This window comes from Grus americana, chromosome 12, assembly GCF_028858705.1.
Source record: "Grus americana isolate bGruAme1 chromosome 12, bGruAme1.mat, whole genome shotgun sequence".
Lineage (NCBI taxonomy): Eukaryota > Metazoa > Chordata > Aves > Gruiformes > Gruidae > Grus > Grus americana.
Window position 1 is genome coordinate 23,821,560 of NC_072863.1, and position 22,945 is coordinate 23,844,504.

At 66.2% G+C, this 22,945-nt stretch overlaps 2 protein-coding genes across 11 annotated transcripts; one reads left to right on the forward strand and one right to left on the reverse strand.

The window, feature by feature from the left end:
• Positions 1–3,489: 3,489 nt before the first annotated feature.
• SHROOM4 (shroom family member 4) lies at positions 3,490–15,964 on the reverse strand. Of its 10 annotated transcripts, none has more exons than XM_054839656.1 (11): positions 15,738–15,964; positions 12,214–12,365; positions 10,912–11,043; positions 8,383–10,372; positions 8,105–8,166; positions 7,090–7,689; positions 6,720–6,835; positions 6,419–6,485; positions 6,150–6,336; positions 5,288–5,560; positions 3,490–5,209 (listed from the first exon to the last, which is right to left on the reverse strand). In XM_054839656.1, exons 1-11 carry the CDS (start codon positions 15,861–15,863, stop codon positions 4,940–4,942), a joined length of 3,975 nt encoding a protein of 1,324 aa, XP_054695631.1. In that variant the 5' UTR covers positions 15,864–15,964; the 3' UTR covers positions 3,490–4,939. The 10 variants fall into 10 exon arrangements, with proteins under 10 accessions (XP_054695631.1, XP_054695629.1, XP_054695630.1 ...); XM_054839654.1 differs by having other exon boundaries at positions 6,419–6,566; XM_054839655.1 differs by having other exon boundaries at positions 6,720–6,838.
• Positions 15,965–19,094: 3,130 nt separating this feature from the next.
• On the forward strand, positions 19,095–21,780 carry BMP15 (bone morphogenetic protein 15). The gene is made up of 2 exons (XM_054839457.1): positions 19,095–19,688; positions 20,186–21,780. Exons 1-2 carry the CDS (start codon positions 19,367–19,369, stop codon positions 20,959–20,961), a joined length of 1,098 nt encoding a protein of 365 aa, XP_054695432.1. The 5' UTR covers positions 19,095–19,366; the 3' UTR covers positions 20,962–21,780.
• Positions 21,781–22,945: the final 1,165 nt, after the last annotated feature.

The window sequence follows — 22,945 nt, forward strand, 5'->3', positions numbered from 1 at the left end:
TGCCCACACGCGCATGGGCAGGCGCAGCCCAGGCATGGGCGTGCACAAGCACTGCACTGTGCGCATACAGGTGCACATACAGGTGAGTACATGCACAGGCGTGGGAGAGCACATACACCACCACTGTGCACATGTGTGAACACCATCCACATGGGCATGGGCAGGCATGTGTACGGCCATGGGTGAGCACACACATGGCTGCCACGCCCATATGTGTGAACACTGGCACACATGCACATCCCAGGCATGGGAAAGCATATGCACCACATCCGTGCACATAGATGTGCACAGGCATGGGTGAGCACGTGCACTGCTGCTGTGCACATACGTGTGCACCACTCATACAGGCAAGGGCGTGCAGGTGGATGGCATGGTTGAGCACGCACACTGCGGCCACGCACATATGTGTGCACACACCCATGCGTGCATCAACATGCACAGCTCAGGCATGGGCAAGCACATGCACCACCTCTATGCAACTGTATGTGCACATGGCCACACATGCATGGACGTGCACAGGCATGGGTGAGCACGTGCACTGACGCCTCCACACACTTGTGCGCACACTCATGCATGCGCACAAACTGTACGAGTCGGCAACATGCGCTTGCAGCCCAGAAAGCCAGCCGTGTCCTGGGTCCATCACCTGCAGTGTGACCGGCATGCGGAGGGAGGGAATGCCCCCCCTCTGCTCTGGTGAGACCCCTCTCCAGAGCACTGTGTCCAGCTATGGGGTCCCCAGCACAAGGAGGGCATGGACCTGTTAGAGTGAGTCCAGAGGAGATCACAGAAATGGTCCAACAGCTGGAGCACCTCTGCTAGGAAGAAAGGCTGAAAGAGTTGGGGTTGTTCAGCCTGGGGAAGAGAAGGCTCCACAGGGAGACCTTATTGTGGCATTTCAATATATAAAGAAGGCTTCTAAGAAAGATGGAGAGACTTTTTACCAAGGCCTGCAGCAACAGGGCAAGGGACAATGGTTTTAAACTGAAAGAGGGTAGGTTTAGGTTGGGCATGAGGAAGAAATGTTTTTTTGCTGAGGGTGGTGAGACACTGGAGCAGGTTGCCCAGAGAAGCTGTGGATGCCCCATCCCTGGAAATGTTCAAGGTCAGGTTCGACAGGGCTTTGAGCAACTTCATCTAGCGAAAGATGTCCCTGCCCATGGCAGGAGGGTTGGACTAGATGGTCTTCAAAGGTCTCTCCCAACCCAAACCGTTCTGTGATTCTATGGTGCGCATGCGTGCAAACACCTCACAAAGGCGTATTTGTATAGCAACATGCTCTGGAGCGTGCACACATGGGGGTGTGCCCCCAAACTCACCACTGGGAGGGAGAAAGGGTCTGGTCCCAGCCCCGCAATGTGGGGTGCCACGGCACCTGGTGCCCAGCCCTCACCCACTGCTGCTCTGGGACCCCCATGCTGACAGCTGGCCAGGCCCAGCCAAGAGTCCCGCGTCCCTCCAAACCGCAGCCCACCCCCCCCCCCCAAATGGGCCATGCCCAAGGCCAGGAGGGCCTGGGGCTCCCTTGCCCCCTACCTTGTGCATGGCTTTGCCTTTTGGGCTGTAATAAGGGGGGGGGGGGGGGGCGGGACTGCAGGGTTTGGACCTCCACATTTTGTGAGTCCCCATTTCCCATGTGGGGCAGGTGGCTGGGGGTGGGGTGGGGCTTGGCTCTCGTTGAAGCATCACTACCTACCACATCCTCATCCTTCCCCAGCTCCTGGTCCTTCAGGACCAAGGATGCGGGATACAGGGGGACGGACTGGAGATCTGTAAAATGGAGATGATATAGAGATGGGGAGACAGACAGCAGGGCCAAGGGCTACCCCAGCATGTCTGGGTCCCATCTGCACCTCTGAACCCCTGCATGTTACAATGAGCCTGCTGGCCTGCAGCTCCCCTGGGGTCCCACGCAGGTACCCCCAGGACACCTCCCCCCCCCCCCCCAGTGGCCACATCCGGTGCAGGCACCGAGGGCTCCGGCACCCAGCAGCCTGGTGTGCCCCCCCCGGTGCCCGGGGTCCACAGTCCTGCCTGGCAGCAGTGGGACCTCCATGGAGGGACAAGCAGGTCTCGAATGGGCCATGGGGCAGAGATACACACATGCATACGGCCTCCTCCTTGTGTGCCCTCACCCATATGTGCACGCATTCACCCATGTGCGCTTACCTGCCTGTGCATTTGCTCATTTGCATGTGCACACACGTGTGCATGCATTCACATGTGCACACCACACATACGTGGACACATTCACCCATGTGTGTTCACCTGCATGTGCAGTCACTCACCCCTGGTGCTTGTGCTCCCCAGCATGGGCCTGTGCTTCTCCCTGTGCACGTGTGCTCACATGCACAATGTGCACTCACCTGTGTGTGCATGTGTGCTCACACGTGTGTTTATTCATCACCTCTGTGAGTGCATGTTCAGCTGTGTGTGCTCACGCACGTGTGCATGCATTCACCTGTGTGTGCATGTATTCACCTGTGTGCACTGACATGTGTGTGCCTGTATTCCCCCATGCAGCCACGTGCTCACACTCAGCGTGCTTTCAGCCGTTCATCTACATGCTCCCACGTGCACGCATGCGTTTACCCCAGTGTGTGCTCACATATATTCACACACACTCACCCCTCTGCTCACCCACACGTGCACGGGCTTACACGCAAGCATCCTCCCGTGTTTATGTGCCAACGCGCTTATGCATACGCTCCAACACATGTGCACGCACCCACCGCTGCGCGCCCGTGCCCGCCCACACGTGCGTGTGCTCACACACACCTGCACCCACGTGTGCGTGCGTGCGCACGTGTCCACCCGCGTGTGCTCACCCGCGTGTGCTCACCCGCGTGTTCTGCTGCCACCCAGCGGCCGGCGCCGCCCTTGCACCGCGGCTCCCCCAGCCCTGCCCGGCGTCGTGGGGCTGCCCTGGCACGGGGAGGAGGTGCCAGGCCCCGCTCCGTGGTGCCCGGCTGGCAGCAGAGGCCCTGGGGAAGGCATTTGACCGGCAAGGGGACAGTGGCCGTGACCACGTGCACCACCCGCTCATGCGGGGGTGAACCAGGGCACCCGGGGGCCCCAGCTCAGCAGCGACAGCGCTGTGCTACCCCCCTGGACGCTACCACCCCCACTGGGCCACTCCCTCCCCGATGCCACCCCAAACCTTCTGGCGGAGATGCTGTGGCTGTGAGCACCAGGTTCAATGCTGCAACCGACACGCAAGCACTATGCCCCCTCCGTGTGCCCCTGGGGAGGGGTCCGGGCACTGCCCCTTTCCTAGACCCAGCGTGGCGGCACTGGCTGCAGAGCACCCCCCTGCCCATGGCTCGATCCCAGGTGCCTGCAGTGCCACGGGGGCATTTGGGTCCCAAGAGCTCGCCGGGGCTTGGCTCACCCCATCTGGAGCATCGCCCCAATGGTGGGCACCCGCCAGACCTGGTGCCATTGGCTGGGGACACAGGGACAAACCACACGAGACACAGGACAGTCGTACACCTGCTGCTGCTCCTTTAGTGTGAGAGAGGCACAATGGCACGCGGCAAGCCACGGGCACTGGCACCAGGATATTCCCCCAGCGCGGTGACCTGCTGAGGGCTGCTGGTTCCCCGAGAGCAGCAGGTGCCCCAGCTCCCAGTGGATGCAGTCTTTGGTCCTAGCAGTGTCCCCGGGCAGGCACGGGGGTCGGCTGAGATGGGGGCATGCAGCAGACCCCGCTCCTGCCAAGCACCGTCCCAGGGTAGGGCCTGGTAGAGGGGGAGTGTAGTGTTCAACGGGCTGGGGTGCGGGGGGCCCACGGGGCAAGCAGCCATGCAGAGGGGCTGCCGCGATGCTCAGCGGCCAGGCATGGGCGCTGCCTGCGCCCTGGGGCTGAGCTGGCCAGATGTTGCCGCTCCCGAAGGGGCTAGGGCCCACTCTGCCTCCCCAAAAGCCCCTGCCTCCCCAGAAAGGTTTCCCTCCCCTCCCCACCCCCCCGCCCTGCCCCAAGCTGCTGCCAGTTGCATGCAACCCCTGTGCAAAATCAGCATATAGGTGTCTGCCCGTCCCGTGGGGACAGATGGACAGCGGTGGTGGGAGCCAGGGTGAGATCTAAGTGCTACTTGGGGCTGCTGTGGCACAGAGCGGGGGACAGGTGCCCCATTTTGTTCTTAGCATGGCTTTTCCTCTGTTAATCCCTCCTGGTGCCGGGGCAGAGGCTGGACAAGGCGGGGTGGTCCCCAAGCCCACAGCACTGGTGGCAGGGGGTACCCCCAGTCACTGGTCTACTGTTCCCAGCACCCCATCCCCTGGCAGGGCACCATCCCAAGGGTATCCACTGCAGTGTCCTGAGGGGTGCACAGCACCCACCTCAGCCCCCTGCGGCGCCTCAGGGTGGTGGGGAAGGGGTTAAAGATCTGCTGGCCAGGTCCATTGTTTCAGACACAATGGAGAGGAAGAGGATGCTGGGGGCCGAAATTCCTCCAGCTCCCATCGGACCGATGGATGGAGCTGGACAAACAGATATGATGGAGGCCAGGGGGTTTAACCCTTCCAGGCACCACGTAGGGATGCCACGGGGCGGCTGGGGGGGGGGGGGTGTTTAAGGCACGTGGTGCAGCACCAGCTGCAGGACAGGCACTGGTGTCCAAGACAAGGTGGAGGGACCCCCGCGAGCACAGAAAGACTGGGGCGAGGGGTCGGGTGGGGGTAGGTTCCGTCCATCTGGTCCTGCTGGGCCACAGGGTGCTGGGTGGCCAAAGAACTCAGGGCAGCTCTACAGCACAACCGCCCTTGCCAGTGCCTGGACTGGCACCCCCTCCCCTTCTTGGTAAACCGGAAAAATAAATAAAACGCGTGGGCTGGACACAGGGATGGACAGACACAGGGAAAGCCCCTGAGGGGCCAGATCTGCTTTGGCAGCAAGCTGGGGCCGCGGCCAGGGTCCGGGAGGAGATTGGGCAGTGGGCTAACAGCCCTTGGGGGCCTGGCCAAGGCTCTCACGCAGGCAGCGGAGCTGCTCCTGGCCCAGCTTGATCTTTTCCTCCAGCTCCCGCTGCTCGGCAATGAGGGCTGACTTCATCTTGACGAAGTGCTGGTAGTCCTGAAGGTGCTCGGTGGGCAGGTACCGCGCCACCATGGCACCCACCGCCTCCTCCCGCCGCCCCACGTGCTCCTTCAGCTCCTTGGCGTCCTCCAGCTGCTCCGCCAGCAGCCGCTGCTTCTCCTGCAGGGCCACCTGTGGGCGAGATTGGTGGCGTTGGTGGGGGGTGTGGTGCCCCGATGCCCCGCGGGCGCCCCCCTGCCCCGTGCCCACCTTGTCCTCGGCGGGGGCGTGTGGCCCCAGGCTGTCCAGGGCAGTCTCCACCCGGGCCAGACGCCCCGAGAGGGAGAGCAGGAGGTTAACCACCTTGTCCAGGTCACCCACGAAGAGGCGGTACTTGTCAAACTCCCCCGGGGTGCAGAGGGCTTGCAGGCGGGCAGCCACATCCTCGCCCAGGGCCCCATTGGCGCTGATGTCTTCCTGCAGCCCCCGCTGTGCCTCCCGCAGCACCGCCAGCTTGCGGCTCAGGCTCTCAATCAGCTGCAGCTGCCGGAGGGAAGGAGTCAGGAGCGACTGGACCGCCCCCCCCCCCCCGGTCGGGACTGGGGGACTGGCACATGGGTGTAGGTGCACCATGGGCCCCACAGACCGTGAGCATCTGGGGGTGCCCCTGGTTACCATGAACTATTGGCAATGCCCCCAGTCCCTGCGAGCATCTGGCAATGTCTCAGACCCTGTGAGCATACAGCAATGCCTCATTTCGGTGAGCACCCAGTGATGCCCCCGGTCCCTGTGAGCATCTGGCAACGTCCCAGTCCCTGCAAGCACTGAGCAATGCCCCCGGTCCCCGCGACCGTCTGGCAAAGCCCCCAGTTCCCATGAGCATCCGTTGATGCCCCCAGTCCCCCCGAACCTCTGGTGACACCCCCAGGCCCCGCAAGCACTCAGCAACGCCCCTGGTCCCTGTGAGCACCTGATGACATCCCTGGTGCCCATGAGCATCCAGCAATGCCCCTAGTTCCCACGAGCAGCCAATGATGCCCCCGTCCCTGTGAGCATATGGCAATGCCCTGGGTCCCCGCAACCACCAGGCGATGGCAGTGGGGAACCCCAAGGGCATTGTCCCCAGCTTTACCTTCTTCTCCACCAGCTCATGGTCCACCTCCTCCTCCTCATCCTCCGAGCTTCCCTCCACCACCTCCGGCAGCTCCTTCACCTTGCTGAGTGGCTCGGCTCTGCCTGCTGCCACGCCGTAATACGCTGGGTAGGAGATGGAGCTGGCAGTGCTCCCAGGGGGCGGCGAGATGGGCTCGAAGCCCTGCCTGCGGGGACAGGGGCTCAGCACCAGGGGTGGCAGGGCGCAGACTGTCCTCAGCACTGTGCCCGGTGCCATGCCAGCCCTACCTGTCCTGTGCCAGGGCCTCCAGGCGCCAGTCCTGCTGGAAATGCTCCCGCCAGGCCTGCCGCTCCCCTGCCACCAGCAGATTGCCCATCACCTCGGTGCCAAGGGGGGCCGAGGGTGCCAGGATGCCAGCCAGGGCGTGGTCCCTGCCTGCCATGTCCCACAGCAGCTCCTCTGAGTCCACACGGTGAGGCTGGGGCCGACCCCCATGGCAGCTCGCCTCCTCCACTGCTCCGGGGCTGCGCTTGGGTGCCTCTGGGGTGGCGGGGCTGGGGCCACCATGCAGGGGCAGGGAGCACTCACCCGCCCCACGGGGGCCAGCCCAGGCCCGCTCCTGATTCCAGCCGAGCCTTTGGGGCTGCTCCTCCATCTCCCAGGGGTGCTTCATCTTCGGCCGGTCCTCCCCGGCCCCCACTGCCCTGCTGACACCCGCCCAGGGGCACCCAAGTCAGCTTGCCTGCCCGTGGGGGATGGGGACCCACAGGGCAGTGCCCACCCCAGGAAAAGAGGTCAGGGACAGCCCCCACCCTGAGAAAACCCCACAGCCCACCCCAAAGGGTGGATGAGGATGCTCCAACACAGGGTTCAAAGGGCCACGTGGCCCCAAAAGCCACTCCGTGCCCAGGCTGTGCCTGCAGCCTTGCTCCCGCCCCCACGCTGCGGCGGCACTTGCCTGCAAATCTCGGTGCTGCCAGCATCGGGCTCGGGTGTCCTGTGGAGCGATCCAGAGGGCTCGGGTCGGGGCCAGGCACCTGGTGGGGCAGGGGGGCGAGCAGCATGCCCCCGGGACCGGCCCCCCTGCTCCCCGGTGAAACTCTGCGACCGCTCACGCGTGGCCTCAGTGATGCTGCAGGTCGGCACTGGGGTGGCGGTGAAGGCAGAGCCATGCCCAGAACCATCCGGCAAGTGCTGGGATGTCCTGCGCTGCCTGTATTTCTCCCAGTTGGGGGGAGGCGGGCGGGGAGGTGGGGGGCCCTTCTTTTTTGGGACACCTGGTGGGTCCAGCTTGGCACGTAGAAGGTCCCTTCGGTCACGGCCCCGGGGGCTGGTGGGCTCCAGGTTGAGATGGCTCTCAGAGAAGGCTCTGCCCCGCAGTGGGCGGTGCAGGGAATCCGGGGGGCTTTCAGCAGAGTGGGCCAGGCGGTTGCCATCCCACAAGAGGTCATGTGTGGACGTGGCCCGGTAGCAGGGTGGCCACTCTGGCTCGGCACTCTCAAAGCAAGGGCGGAAGGGGCCAAGCCTCGAGAAGCCCAGTTGGTAGTGGGAGAGCTCACTGGGGAGAGAAGAGGGCACCCATGCCCCCCGGTAGTCAATCCCCGTGGCAGCTCATGCCCACCTCTGCCTCAGTTTTCCCAGCTGGAGTCACCCAGCCCCACTGGTGGGGAAGCCCAGGCTCTCCCAGTGCCCCAGCGCTGGGCACAGCTCCCCCCGAGATGCCCGCAGCCCCCTAGGGATGGGTAAGGACGGAGCAGCACTCCCATGGGTACTTCCTCCCACCCCTGGGCCCCGCTTGCCCAAGGTGGCACATGTCCCCACTTCACAGGGCACAATGCAGCTGTGGCCAGGGTGTTAAGGGATGCGCTTTATACAACACCAACCAAAATCAAAGCAGTCCCCAGGCCTCACTGGCAGAGGTCCCCGCTGAGTGGCACGCACACCCCAGCACCCCAGACCCAGTGTGGGCTCACCTGACGGACTGGCTGGCTTTCCTGGTCATTGCTGGTGGTTCCCACTCATCCGGAGGAAATTCCTATGTGGGGGGAAGGAGAGGGAGTGTGAAAGCAGGGTCAGCATCCCCCTCCCCAGCACCCCCTGACCCATCCCCATCCAGGCACAACAAGCATGCAGGGGGTCTGCAGCCCCCACCATGGGCACAATCCCCCCAACCTCAACCCAGGGTCATGCTCCAGGAGCACAGGGTGGTGCCAGTGCTGATCCTGGGCACAGTCCCGGAGGATTCACTTACCGGGGCGAAAGCTCTCCGAGGGGGCCAGGCATCGCTCTCCTCCCGCCCAGGGCGGGGGGCTGGGCAGCAGCAGTCAGAACAGCGCACCCAGGGCTGGGGGTGGCAGCGGCAGGCATGGCCACGGGGTAGCGGCGGGGGGCACAGGTCACCCCCACAGTAGCGGCAGGGCTCGGGGCGCACAGGACCCCCGTAGGGATAGGAGAAGCCCCGCAGGTACTCCAGCTCCCCCGGCCTCCCCAGCGGCTTGTAGCAAGGGGGCTGCTCCCGGCAGCACTCGGCATAGGGGCTGGCGGAGCCGGGGCGGCCGGGTGAGGGAGAGCTGTAGGGCTGGTCCACGGAGAGGCGGCGTGCGTCCCGGCGCTCGGGGCCGGGGGGCTGGAAGGCACCAGGATCACCTGCCGGGGGCTTGCAGTGCCGGGGTGGCGCCGGCCGGCTGCTCTCCTCGAAGAACCGGCGACGGTCGGCGAAGGGCAGGAGGACAGCCTCGTCGTCGCCCCGTGGTGGGGAGCTGGGGGCCGCCGGCCCCTGGCTGTAGCCCTCCAGCTCGCCGGGGCTGGGCGAGCGCTGCCGTTGCAGCTTGCGCTCCGGGGACCAGCGCCAGCGGCCCCGGCCCGTTGGCACCACCCGCTCAGGCGACGGGGGCCCTTTGGGAACTGGCAGCGGGTCAGGGGTGGGGATGCCCCGGTCCCCCAAGCGGCCCGGGTTCCTGCCGTCCTCGCTCGGGCCGGGGCTGAGACGCTCGGCTGGGGCGCGAGGTCCCTCTGCCGGCACGCTGCCCTCGGGGGGCTCCTCTGCCTCCTCCACCGGCTCCTCGCTAGGCATCGGGGCGCCAGGACCCCGGCTCTTCTGCAGCTGGGCCTTGCGCCGCTGGATCTCGTTGCGCAGGCTGGTGGCGAAGCGGTCGCTGCGACGGCGCATCTGAGCAGAGCGGTGGGGAGGACCCCCAGCCCGCCGCCCCGCTGCCCGGCTCTCCTCCTCCGCCAGCCCCTCGGTGCCGCGCACTGGGCTGGCCCCCCGCCCGTCCTGCCCGCAGGCTCGCTGTGGCTCGGGGCAGCAGCGGCAGGGGGGCGGACGGCGGCACGGCTCTGGGCAGAGCGGAGGATCCTCGGTGGGCCCTGTGGCCCCTGGCCGGCTGCCCTCGGGGTGCAGAGGGGAAAGGGTCCAGCGGTGCCCGTCGGGGGCTGGTGAGGCTCGCCCGCTGCCGGTGCCCACCTGGAGGGAGCGGAGCTGGGAGGCCAGCAGCTGCTCGGGAGCACTGTGCCGGTGCAGCGTGTGGCCCTTGAGGGGGGAGAGCAGCGGTTTGTCACCTGCCGCCGCAGCATCTGGCACTCGGTGCGTGCTGCCATCCGGGTACAGCCGGTCGCCTGGCTCCGCGTTCTCCCCCAGGAGTGGCTCGGCTGGGCACCGGTCCGGGTGGGAGCTCAGCATGTAGTACTGGCCAGCAGAGAGACGGTCCTTCGTGGGGTACGGCGCCGGCATCCTCCCGCCCGCTGCCTCCACCTCCCCGTCCCGCTGGCAGAGGAAGGTATCGGAGATCCACCGGCCCTTGGCATGCAGCATGTCAGCCGACACAGACACCCGGTGCCTGTCCCCTCCGCTGGCCGGGGCTGCCCGCAGGCTGTCCCTCCTGACAGGGGGCTGGGGGGGCACAGGCGCCCGCCAGGCCTCGGGGTGCCGGCTGGCGGGTGACTCAGCCCCCGTGGTCAGGTAGCGCCCGTCGGGGGGCTTGCAGGTGCCTTGGAGGCCAGAGTCGACAGAGGCGGCCTCCTCAGGGCGGAGGGAGAGAGCGCAGTCGGAGGCGATGGAGCTGGCAGAGAAGGAGCTGTAGGCCGAGTCCCGCTTGCTGTGGTACATGCCCTGGTCAACGGGTGAGGGGTCCCCTTCATAGTAGGCCTGGCTGGGCTGGTCCAGGCTCTCCATGCTCCCAATGGAGCTGCTCTGGTCGGTGCTGCAGTGCCGGGACAGCGGGTTCCACTGCAGGGACAGCTCGCTGCCGCCCAGCCCCACGCCGGCATTAGAGGTGCACGCCAGCCCCCACCCAGCTCCCTGCCGGCCCCTCCAATGGGCATGAGATCCCAGGGAACAAACACCCCCCCACCATATACACCCCCCCCCAGGACAGAGGGACACAGGCCAGCACAGCCCCAACCTGCCATTCACCCACGGGTCTGAGAGCAGCACCAAGACTACCCTGGCGCTGGCAGGGGGGGTGGGCAAGGGGACACAGGGCCTGTGTGGCTCCAGCTACTTGAAGCCTGCCTGCTCTGGTGGGGGGGGGCACTGGGACTTGGCAGCTCCTGGCCGGCTCCAGCGGAGCCACCGCCCCTTCCTGCCGGGAGCCGGCGAGTAAACAGGCAGGGGAAAGGGCAGTGCGGCGGCAGGATGCGGGGGGATGCCCGACAGAGGCTTGGGGCAAGCAAGCAAGCACCCACCCTGTACCCCCCTGTCCCAACCCAAGCAGGCGCCCTGTCTGTCCACTCCCCTTGCGCAGGCCCATGGGTGCCTCCGGAGGTGGGTTGGGGGTCTCACCTGACATCACACCCTGAGGGCCAGGAGAGGCTGAAGGCATCAGCGGGGCAGTGCATGGCGGGGATGTCGGGGCGGCTTTCGGCGAGCTTGGACACATGCCAGGAATGGGGCCGGAGGACGGGCACGCTCCTCCTGCCAAGAGCAACAGTGGGAGAGGACAAGAATGGGGAGGAAGCTGGGCTGAGGAACCGGGGCTGAAGTCACTTCCTACGGGGCTTCCTGTTCCCCCCCAGGCCAGCGCCCGCCCGAGGGGGACTACGGCAAGGAGGGTCCAGCCCTGCCAGCACCGGGCGCCAGGCAGGGGGATCCCATGGTTCCCTCCCTGCTGTTAGGGCTTCCATGCCTGCAGCGTCCCTGCCGCCACCAGCATCAACGGGGGACCGAGGACGTGGCCTCAGTGCAGCCCACAGGCAATGCCCTGGCAGGGCGAGGGTCCCTGCCGGGACTGGACCGGCTCTACAGGCACACCAAGGGACCCTGGGGCCACATCTGTGTCCCCACCGCAAGCCTCCTCTTGTTCGTTAGTCCCTCAGCATCTACAGCAAGCGCCGGCCACATCGCATCCCCAGGGAGGGGTCCCGTACCAGGCCTCGTCCTACCCCCCGTGCCAGGCCGACATGGGGGGTGTCCAGTCCCCCCAGCACATACAGGCAGCTATGTCCAGTGCCACCGCACAGACGTGAGCAGATGCCACCTCCTGTACCCCCCCAAGTGCCCGGTGCTGCCCCAGCATCTGCCGGGTGGGCAGGGACGAGCTGCGGGGTCAGCACAAGGGTCCCTTCCCCCCAGAGCCCCCAAACTCACCATGGATGATGCTAATCACCGGCACAGCCCTGTGGCACCCCCTGCCCCGTGGGCAGTGCCCTGCACAGCCCTAGCCCCTGGGTGCCGCTGGAGCTAGAGCCCAGTCGGGATGCAGCTGGGGAGTGGATGCCGGTCGGGGTGGGTGGACGACACTGCAGGGCCCAGCCCTGCCTCTCCTTCCTTTCCCAGGCAGGCAGCAGGCAGGCAGGCAGGAAGGGAGAGGAGCGGCCACACTCAAGGATACCGCCCAGCAAGGGGGTGGCTAGCCCGCCACACTGCCCCAGCGCTGCTGGCGGCATACTGGGCTGGGGAACTCCCAGGCACCATAGCGTGCCGGCAGTCATGGCGGGGCTGCCCCCCACCCCATCCCAGCACGGGGCACCTCCAGGATGGAGACAGGGGCACTGCTAGGTTCCCGCCAGTCTCCCAGGCGGGTGATGCCCCCCGGCCTTGGCGTCACTGCCCCCCCTGCCATCCCCCACCACCAGTGCTGCCAACCTGCGGACGATCATCTTCAGGGTGCGGTAGGAGCCCTTGATGAGGATCAGGGCCTCCTGGCGGGACCCATACAGCGGTGTCCCACTGATGTTCACCAGCTCGTCGCCTGGCTGCAGCCGGCGGGACAGCGCAGCCTTGCCTCCGTCCTCCACCTGGGCGACAGAGGGGGTGGTCAGGGGGGGCACGGCCCCCTAAAACGCCCCGGGGGAGCACTGCTGCCTCCAGGTGCCGGGGGAGAAAGAGGCTTCAGAAAGGGAGTGCCTGTGCCCTGGGCACTGCAGAGGGATCTGCGGCGCCGGGCTCCCTCCCTGCCCCGGTCACATGAATTTCTGAGCTAGGAAAGGGCATTGGGGAGGGGGGGAGAAGAAAAATGTCCCATCCCAGCAGATTCCCCCGCAGGCGCGGGCAGCACAAGGGCCCTTTGTCTGATGCGGATGCCAGCCCCCTGCCGCTGCTCGCAGTCCCATGTTGGCCCTGCCCGGGCACCCACAGTTATTTTGATGCCTGAAGGATGCCATCACGCTGTGCGCGCCCAGGACAGCCAACAGCAGGGGAAGCGCTGTGCTGTGCCCGGCCCCGGCACATGCCTACCCCATCCTGGCACCTATGGCCAAAATGCACCTGGGTACCTCGTACCGCTGTGGCTTGAAGGACAAAGGGCCACGGTGCTGCTGGCATGGAGGGGCCCCAGTGCGTCCCTTCTGTCCCAGCAGGCAGATGCATCTCCCAATGGCCAGGGATCGCCATGCCCAGCCCTTCACACCACAGGGCTGGCAAGTGAGCCCAGCTGCTGGGCTGTGTCGTGGCAGTGGCACAGGGCAGGACCTGGAGTGCCCCGTGCCCGGCATGAATGAGGAGCCTGACCTGGCTGAACCTTACAGTCACCCACAGGGTGACTGGCAGAGCTGGCCTGGCCCCATGCCGGGGCTCCTGCTCCCACTCTGCCCATGGGCTCCTCACCCTGCCCTGCTGCTCCTGGCCTGGCAGAGAAACGAGCTCTGCCCGTAGTGCCCGCAGCGCTGTCTCCACAGTCCAGCCTGGGTGGCAGTCAGGCCCCAGTGCCAGACAGCACCCGTGGCTCCCCAGCAGGCCAGCCACCACGCACGTGCGTCCGGGCACCCCTTCCCGTGAACAGGAACATCCCCCTGCCCGTGGGCAACATGGCACCTGGGGAGCCAGGCAGGGGCAGCCAGGCCTCCTGCCCAGCCCAGCACTGTCCGTGACTCTGCCTGGCACGGCTGTGCCCAGCACCCCACAGCTCTCTCATTTTTTCAGGGACCTGGAGATTGCAATGCCATGCCTAGGCTGGGCACAGTCCGATGCGCCTGCCTGTGCAGGCAGGCTGCCCTCCCACCCAGGAGTCAGTGGTGGGGCTGCCCTCCTGGCACAGGGCACCAGCTACCTTCAAGGGCTCCCAGTCCCACTATGCACTCACTGGAGCACCTGGGTTTAACCCCTGCCATGCTGCTGCCCACCACTGGGCAGCTCCCGCAGAGCAGGCAGGCAGGGCAGGCTGCACCTTCACCCCAGTCCTCTGCCCAGCCACATGCCCACCCCATCCTGCTGCGGCCATGGGGGAGTCAGTGGTGACAGGTCCATCCCCCACCCTACCCCCCAGTGCAGGACACTGCCAGGGCTGCACCCGCATCTGGGTCACCATGTGCACCAAGATGGACACGGCTCAGCCCTGGCATGGCTCACCAGGAGCTAAATCTGGCACAAAGAGCCCCTTGTTCTGTCTTTGCCACCAGTGAACTCAGTGCTGGCAGCCAAACGCCACCGCCTGCTGCCCTGGGCACTTCCCTGACACCACCCCCGGTGTTCACTCTGGGCCCTAATGGTGGGCACTAGCTGGCTCACACGAAAATCTGCCTGCCCCAGGAGAGACTTGTCTTAGAAGGAGTCACAGCCAACACAGTGCCCAAGCTGTGCCCATCCCACACGGACCTCCCTCCATGCCCCCGACGTGCCCGGGGAGGGGGGGGGGCCTGTGCCAGTGAGCGCTCAGCAGGCCCACGGAGCCCACCCAAGCCCTGTCGTGGGACTCTGCCACAGGAAGGGATCCTGCCCAGAGCATACTCAGAGGCCAAGCTGTCTCACCGAGAGCCGGGACTCCCTTCCCCTTTCCGGCGCGGGGCCCGGGGCCCCCAGTGCTGCCCGCGGGGGCTGCCCCCTCCCCGCACGGGCCGGCACGCACACACCTCGGCCGGCCGCGACGGCGGAGCGGGCGCCCCAGGGGACCCTCCCCTGAATGCACAGAGCTCTGGAACAAGCCCCCTTTGTCTGCAGAGCACACGCGGCGGCGGCGGCCTGGCCCGGGGAGCGCGGGGGCCGGCACCCCCCGGCCCGCAAAGAACCCCCCATTCTCAGCAGCGGTGGGGAACATCCCCTGGTCCCCCTATCCCCTCCTCCAGCCGCCGGCGCACCCACCGGGACCCACAGCCTCGAGGCCCGGCAGCCCGGCAGCGAGTGGAGGGGCGGGTAGCAGCTCCCCCCCCCCCCCCCCGGCCCCCGGCAGGGCCCAGGCTCCCGCCCGCCGGCGGTGCCACCCCGCGGCGCAGGGCAGGGACTGGAGCCACTTTTCCAGCTCCCCCAGCCAGACCACGCTGCCCGCGTCCCGGCGCAGGGCGTGGAGGGCCCCGGGGGGGCAGCCAGCCCTGCTCGGGGCAGGGAGGCAGCCCCGGGGCCGCGGCACAGCCCGGCCCGCCAGCACCCCGGCCCCGGCAGGACGGTGGCACCGGGCGGGCAGGCAGCCAAACCGCCCGGTGACAGGGGCTCGGCCCGGCTCCGCGGGGGAACGGGGTGCTGTGGCACCCCCGGCTGCTGCCCGGCTCCCAGCGATGCCCCGGCGGGGGCCACGGGAATCGGTGACTCCCCTGCGTGGCGGGGCGTCGCGGCCATGGGGCCCCACCCTCGCTCTCCTGGCTCCCAGCTGCGGAAGGGATCCGGACGGCCGGGCCCTGCGTCTCCCCCGCTCGGCACCGCACCCCGACACCAGCCCCCTGTCCCGGGCACGGCCCTGCTCAAGCGTTTCGGGGCTGCCGGGACGGGGCGGACTCCGGTCCCTCCCACCGTGGCTCCCAACCTCCCCGGAGAGACCGGTCCCGGGGGTGCCCGTGGGCGCGGCACCCACGGGTGGGTACGCGAAGGGGGGCTGCCCCCTCCCCCGGCTGCGCCCCGCGGGACGGGACCGGGGGGGGGGACGGGACGTGGGGCCGCCCCCACCGCCGGCCCAACGGATGTGCCGGAGGAATTTCTTCCTGCCGCCGGGCCCGGGCTGTCCCTCCGCCCCCTCGCCCCCCATGGCCCCCCACTCCCACTCTCCCCCGCGGCTCGGGGTGGCGGGTCGCGGGGGGACGTGGGTGCGGGTGACCGCCACGGCCCGGCCTCGCCCCGCCGGGACATGCGAACCCACGGCCGGGACTCCCCGCGCCCCCAGCGCCACCGCGACCCGCCACGGGTCCGGAGGCCCCTCGCGGGGGACGCCGCGGAGCCCACGCGGGACCGCGTCCGGCGGCGCCTACCTTGGAGATGATGAGGGGCTCGCCGTGCTCCAGCCCGCCGCGCAGCGTGAAGCCCCAGGGCGCGCCCCCCTGCAGCTGCACATGCACGTACTGGGGGGCACCGGGCCGGCCCTCGGCCCGCTCCATGGCCGCTACCGCCCCATCCTGGCCCGGCCCGGCCCGGCCCCGCACCGCGGAGGAAATGACACCCCCGACCGCCCGGGATGAGCGGCGCGGAGCCGAGCGGCGGGGCGGGGCCGGCCCGGCACCGGGGCTGCTCCGCCGCCGCCAATGAGGCGCGGGGGGACGGCGGCGATCGGCTCGGCTCGGCACGGCATGGCTCGGCTCGGCACGGTATGGCACAGCTCGGCTCGGCCCAGCACAACACAGCATTGCACAGCTCAGTTTGGAACATCTTGGCTTGGCTTGACTAGGCACAGCATGGCTCAGCTCAGCACGACATGGCATGGCTCAGAACAGCATGGCGCAGCTTGGCTTGGCGTGGCTCAGCACAGCATGGCACAGCTTGGCTTGGTACAGCTTGGCTCAGCCCGGTTCAGCGCAGCCATGGCACAGCTTGGCATGGCTCAGCTCATGGCATGGCTCAGCACACAATGGCACAGCACAGCACCGTGCTACTCAGCTCAGCTTGGCTTGGCATGGCATGGCACAGCTCAGCCCAGTGACCTACCTACACTGAGCTGCTTGGCTCGGCTTGGCATGGCCCAGCCAGCACGGTTTGACTCAGTCCAGCTCAGCCCAGCGTGGCATGACATGGAGGGCTGGCACAGTTCAGTTCAGCACGGCACGGCACAGCTCAGCCTGGCACAATTTGGCTCATCTCAGCAAGGGGGCAAGCATGGGTTGGCTGGCCTAGCATGGCTCAGCCCAGCGTGGTTCAGTGCGGTTCAGCTGGGTTGGCACGTTCTGGCTTGGCTCAGCTCAGCGTGGCATGGAATGGCATAGGGCTGGCACGGTTCAGTTCGGTACAGCATGGCACAGCCAGGGGTCTGACCTGGTTTGACTCCACTTGGAGTCAAAACCCAGCTTTGCTCAGTGCAGTTCAGCTTGGGTTGACATGGACGAGCGGGGCTGGCTGGCACGGTTCAGCTTGGCACAGCATGGCCTGGCCTCGCTTAGCTTGGCCTGGCACAGATCAGCACAGCACAACCCCATTTGGCCCAGCAAAGTATGGTGCCACCAGCGACCAGCACCGTTAGGGCCAGCTCAGCACGGCTCAGCCTGGCATGGCATGATGGCACAGCTTGGCTTGGCACAACTCAGCAGCACGGTGGGGCCAGGAGTCTGGCAGTGCTCATGCAGGTGTGAGAGGGTGTCTGCTCAGGCGGCAGTGGGGTGATGCAGCACCTGCAACAGCTCCCCAGGGCAGAAGGCCCCCAATGCCACTCTGCCCTGGCACTCACACCGGCGCCCTGAGCTCTGCTGCCTGCGGGCAAGCACACGCTGCTGGCTCCCGTCTGGCCCGCTGGTTCCGGTCCCCACCCTGTGCTGCTGGGCACCCTGGGACACGCGTGGCAGTATGGCCGTGTTTTGCCTCCGCCTTTCCTCGCCAGGTCCAGGAGGGGCTGCTGTGACCTTTTGGGGAAACTGAGGCAGAGGAAGGCGGCAGAGGGTGGCAGCTGGGGGCTGTGGGAGTGGATCAGCACCGGTTCCCTGGGGGAGCCCGGGAGTCCCGCTCCTCCCCTCCCTGCCCGGGGCCCCGGCTCTTACTCATCTCCTTCCCAGACAGCACAGCCAGCCCAGAAAGCTCTGCCCTGCCAGCAACGTCCCGCAGCCCCTGGCTGCCTGCAGGCTGGATGGGCACAGCACCACAGCCCAGGAGGGTGGGCTTGCTGTGCTGAGCTGGCAAGCTGCCCCTGGGGTCCTGGTGCACGAAGGGTCCCTCAAGTTTTTCTTGGCAGCCCCCATCCACCAACGTCTGCCTTGAACTCTGCTTGTGCCCTGCCCAGCCCAGCTACAGGCAGCCCAGTACATGTGCCCTGTCCTTGCACGGGGGGGTCCCAGGGCACAGGGACGGGGTGTTTTGCAGGCTGTGGCGCTGAAGCCCACCCAGCAGTTCTGCATGGTCCCCTTTGCATGGCCTTGACACGTCCACTCCTGGCCCAACTCTCCTGCTCTCCCCTGTGGCCTTGCTGCCCCCCTTGCTATGCCCCCCGCTCATGGCTGGCTCCTGCCATGCCCAGGCTTTTCCCAGCGTCATCCGGGTTCAGCTGACCCCGTGCCCTTTCCCAAATGAGTAACCAGGGCTGCGCAGCCAGGCGTGAGGGCTCTGCGCCCTGGCTCGTCATGTGGCCCTACACCCCATTAAGCACCACATCCCCACCCCGGCACCCCCCCACATGGCCCTCAGCCCTTACCACTGTGTCCAGCTGCCACCCGGAAGGGTGGGCAGCACCCAGGGCAAGACAGGCACCAACACACCCCCCAGATCCCCCCATGTCCCTATGCCTGCACCAATGGTTCCCAGAGTGCGCACCGCCCCAGTCCCGTCCATCCCCGCAGGAGAGGAGCAGTGTCCTATGGGGCTGGGCGCTGTGCCAGGCGCTCTGCCGGAGGCGTGGGTCGCAGCTGCCTGCACCGTGCTCTGTGGTACACCCGTGGAGCCTGCCTTGGGCAAGCACCACGGAGCCACAGAGCAGCAACACAGCTGGGGGGCTATGCCTCAAGTGACCCGTGCCAGCGAGAGGGTGGGCATCACCCTCACGGCCCCTCAGCCTTGGGCAGGTGCTGGCAGAAAGACCTCAGAGCTGGGACGGCCAAGCCCGGTGAAGTTGCGGGCATTGCAATGCCTGCAGCACGGGTACCGCCAGCCGACCTGGCCACACTCAGTGCTACTGGGCTCTGGGTTGCTGTGCCCACCCCGTGTGCCTCAGCGCCACGGTCCCTGGGCTTGGTGCCCATCTCTCATCGGGGGAATGTGAGGCACTGGGCGGCCTGGCCGTGCCGTGGGGCCGGTCTGGGAGCAGGCTCTGTGCCTGCTCTGGGCAGTGCGCCCCAGCTTGCAGCAATGGGCACGAAAGTGCTGAGCCCGCTGTTGGAGAGTCGGCGTGGCGCAAGGGGGAGCTGGAGGGGCTCTCACTGCGGTGGAGCACCCCACCGGGTTCCAGCCAGCCTCCCCTGGGACACAGGGAGGGCCTGGCCCTTTAAATGCTGATTGGGTCCATGCCTTTAAAATGGGCCTTGGGGCTGAGACCTCTTAACCTGCAGGAGGAGGCTGGTCAGGAGCAGGTGGGCTGAGCAAGCTGGTCCTCCCCACCCACCCCATCCCACTCCACTTCCCCTCCACCTACCCTCCCCTCCACTCCTTTGCCCCTACCCCAGCATTTTTACAGCCCCTGTAGGCAGGCTCCTGTCCAACTGGCTTTGCCCCTGGTCTGGGTTTTAGTCTGGAATTTGCACCCCTTTTTGCATACAGAGCCTCCCCACCTTTCTGTTCCTGTGCCAAGCTGAAGCAGCTGGCATGGCTGTCCTAGCTTGATAGCAACTGGCAGCACTCTAGAGCCTGCTTTTGCTGGTGCCAGCAACCAGCTCTGTCTCTCCAGGGAGGGAGAAGCATGACTGCAGGCTCCCCCTAATCCTGCTGCTGGCTAGCCCCACCTTGCCCTGCTCACCCCACAGACACACCTATCATGGCTTTGCTTCATCCCTTCACCAGCCTCCTCCTCCTTCTGCTTGCTGTGCCCCTTTCCTGGGCTGCAAACCAGTCTCTGCTGCCCTCCGGCTCCCTGCCTGCTGTCCCCCCCCTGCCCCTCCTGCAGGCCCTGCAAGTGCGGGCACCAGGCAGCTGGGGCTGGCAAGCTGGGCCAGCGAGTGGGCAGCCCCTGCGCTACATGCTGAACCTGTACCGGCGTGCTGCTGACCGCGAAGGGCGACCCCGCCATAGCCGCAGCCTGGGCACCAACACCGTCCGCCTGGTCCAGGCCAGTTCCCACGGGGGTCAGCCCTGGGCAGGTAAGGAGCAGGCGGGCACCAAGGGCAGCGTGGGGGCTTAGCGGAACTAGGGGGATAGGCTTGAGCCCTGGGGGGGGGAGTGTCTCTGCCTGCCTTCTTCCCCCTCTTAACAGTGTCCTGGCCAGGGCTGCCCTTGGCTGTGGGGTCCCCCTTGGTAGGGGATCTAGGTTCTCCCTGCGCCAGGGGTTAGATGAGCAAGGGCATCTCTGGCCCCACGTGCACCTCTTCCCCATCCTTCATGATGTCAGGCCAGTGGTGTTGGTGCAGAGGATGGGAACTGTCCCAGCTGCTCTTTGCCCTTCACCCTGACGGCTAGCTGCAGCACTTGGCTGTTTGCTGAGGCTCCTGCCTTGTGCTGGGGCACCTGGCTGTTACGGGGTTTGAGGGCGGTGATGCCATGGGCTCCGCTGCGCCACGTGGGGCCCTGGCAGCACCCTGGGAGAAGTCTGTGCTGGCTGTGCCGTACCAGGGAGGCACTGACCACTGGTTCCCTGCAGGTCGCTGGTACGTGCAGCCCCTCACCTATCGCCTGGAGGGCCAGCCTGAGGCCGAGCACCTCCTTCGAGCCACCGTGGTCTACCTGCCCAGCCTGCCTCTGGCCCGCAGTCGCCTCCTCTGCGCCTTGGAGCTGGCAGCCACTGGCAAGGCACCCAGGGTACTGCTCAGCCCTGCCGCCCGTTCCCGCCGTGGCTGGGCCGAAGCAGATGTCACCCCTTACTTGGTGCTGAGGAATGGCAGCATGGGGAGCCTGGTGCTGAGGCATGTCTGTGTGCATGCTGGCCGGGCAGGGGGCCACAATGCGCCAGCGGCCCCCAGCCACCCCTTCCTCCTCCTCTACCTCAACGACACCCAGGCTGGGCTAGCGCCTCCAGCAGCAGAGCCCCGCCGGCACAGGCGTGACACGGGGACGCTGGCCCACGACCTGCCTGGCTACTTGAGAGAGCAGGGAGGGGAGAAGAGTGACTGTTCCCTGCGCCCCTTCCCCGTCAGCTTCGCCCAGCTGGGCTGGGACCACTGGATCATCGCTCCCCACCGCTACAACCCACGCTACTGCAAGGGTGCCTGTCCCCGCCTGCTCCGCTATGACTACCATGCGCCCAACCACGCTGTGGTGCAGAGTTTCGTCCATCAGCTGGTGGATGCCAATGTGCCCCGGCCCTCCTGCGTCCCCTACCGCTACAGCCCCATCAGCGTTCTCATGATCGAGCGTGACGGTGGCATCCTCTACAAGGAGTATGAGAACATGATTGCAGAGTCCTGCACCTGCCGGTAATGCCCGCTGCCCTGGCACATCACTCCCAGGCTCTGCCTGTCCCTGCTGTACCCAGACTTTAGGGTTTGTCTTGCTCTGCCTGGGGTGGGTACATCCCCATGCAGCACTGCTCTGTGGGAAGGTTTTACAATGGCAGTTTTATGTAAATTGTAGGTTTTTAAAGGCAGGAACCTGTGCTGGGGCAGTTGCCCTGTGGCATCTATCCTTCCTGCAGCCCTACGGCCGCTGCCTGTTTTTGGGGGGCAGGGGGGCTTGGCCTGATGCTCCCAGAGAAGAGTTGGGTCCCTGGACTGGAGCACAAAGCCCTTAGGAGGTGGCTGGGGATCTCCTGGTGGAGACAGGGCAGGGAGGGCGAGCGGTCCAGGTGTCCCCATGCTTAGCACCAAGCTGGCGCCGTCAGTATCCGGCGCAACCCTGCCCATGGGATTTCTTCCCAGCTCATATGCACCCCATCCTGTCTAGTCCCAGCTGTGGTGGCATCTCACTGGGCTGGGAATTGGGCTGGGGAGGGGAAAGCCCCTCTCCTCCCCTGCAGTTCTGCTCTGGGGGGCTGTGAAAACTGGAGGGACCTGAGCTGCCAGCTCTGCTCTCCGTGCCAGGGACCAGGCAGCTGCCTGCACTGAGCTCTACCCGCTGTGTCCTCTGCCACCCCTGTCCCTCACCTCCTTGGCTTGCCCTCTAGCAGGGCTTGGGTCTCGCCTTATCCCAGGGGTCAGACCTCTGTCACAATGTCCCTCTGCCTTTTTGCATCCTTGCTGTCCCACGGGGCTCAGGCTCTGCTGGGCTCCCAGCCAGTCCCTGTTCCCAGAGGGGTCGGACCCTCTCCCAGCACCCCTGCCGCCTGGCTTTCCTCTATTTATTGCTGATTGTAAATAAATAAATTGATGGATTTTGCTAAAGATCATCTTGGCCTGTTCTTGCTCTGTCCCTGGGGAGCAGCGGGTGCCCCCCGGGACAAGCTGGTGCAGACTGTCACTGCGTGGCCACCCTTGTGCTTGCACTGGAGGGGGTGGGTGCTGCTCCCTGCTGTGTGCAGGGGGTGAATCCCAGCTGGCTCAAGCAGGAGCTGGGAGAACAGGATCCCTTGGAGCATAGACCTGCCCTGGGGTAGGGGGGACCAGACGTGGCTGCAGGCAGCTGCCTCCGTGGGGCTGGGGACAAGAGATGCCCCACATCCCTTTATATGGGGCAGCTCCCAGGTGACATGGGGGACCAATGAGCTGGCTTTCCCCGGGCTGACCTGTGGCCAAGGCATCTGCCTGCCAGGGTTATTTTGGGAAGGTGTCTGCAAGCAAACCTGCCTATTCCTGGGCGTGATGCCCTGTGTTTGCAAAGCTGGGGCAAAGTTTCCCTTCTTTGAGTAGTGAGGCACAGGTAGCAGCCATAATCCTTGTCCCCAGCGCTCAGTGGTACTGCCTCTGCATTCTCAGCTCATGTCTCGTGCTGGGCCTCCAGCCCATCTGTTATTATTGGTCCAAGCTCCACGGGGGTGTTTCAGCACTTCTTCCATCCTGTGGGCATTTGCTGTGGGGCAGGGTGCTGCCAGGCCCTATCCCTTCCCCTACTCATCAACCCCAAAGTTTCTCCCCCATCCTGGCAGAGTGAGAAGCTGCAGAGCCCCAGGCTCCTCTCCTGCCCCTTGCTCCCAGTTGGCTGCGTCCTGCCCACCTCCGGCCAGGAGGCTGTGGGGAGGGGAACATCATCTGCTTTTTTGGAAGCTTGCAGACAAGACCATAGGGGGAAGACTTTCCCTTGTCAATAATTAAGCGTGTGGTGTTGACTCATCTAGGCAAGCGATGATGAAAGGCATGGGAGCTGGGCATGCTCCCAGCCCTGGGCACCACTGGATGCTAGGGCCTGGTGCTGCCCCTGGCAGGTACCTGCACCCCAGCCTGCTGTGGGCACCCGGAGACGGATGGGCACTGGGGTTAGTCTGTCCCGGCCCTGCATCCTCGTACACACTGTGCTGGTGGGCTCTTGTGTT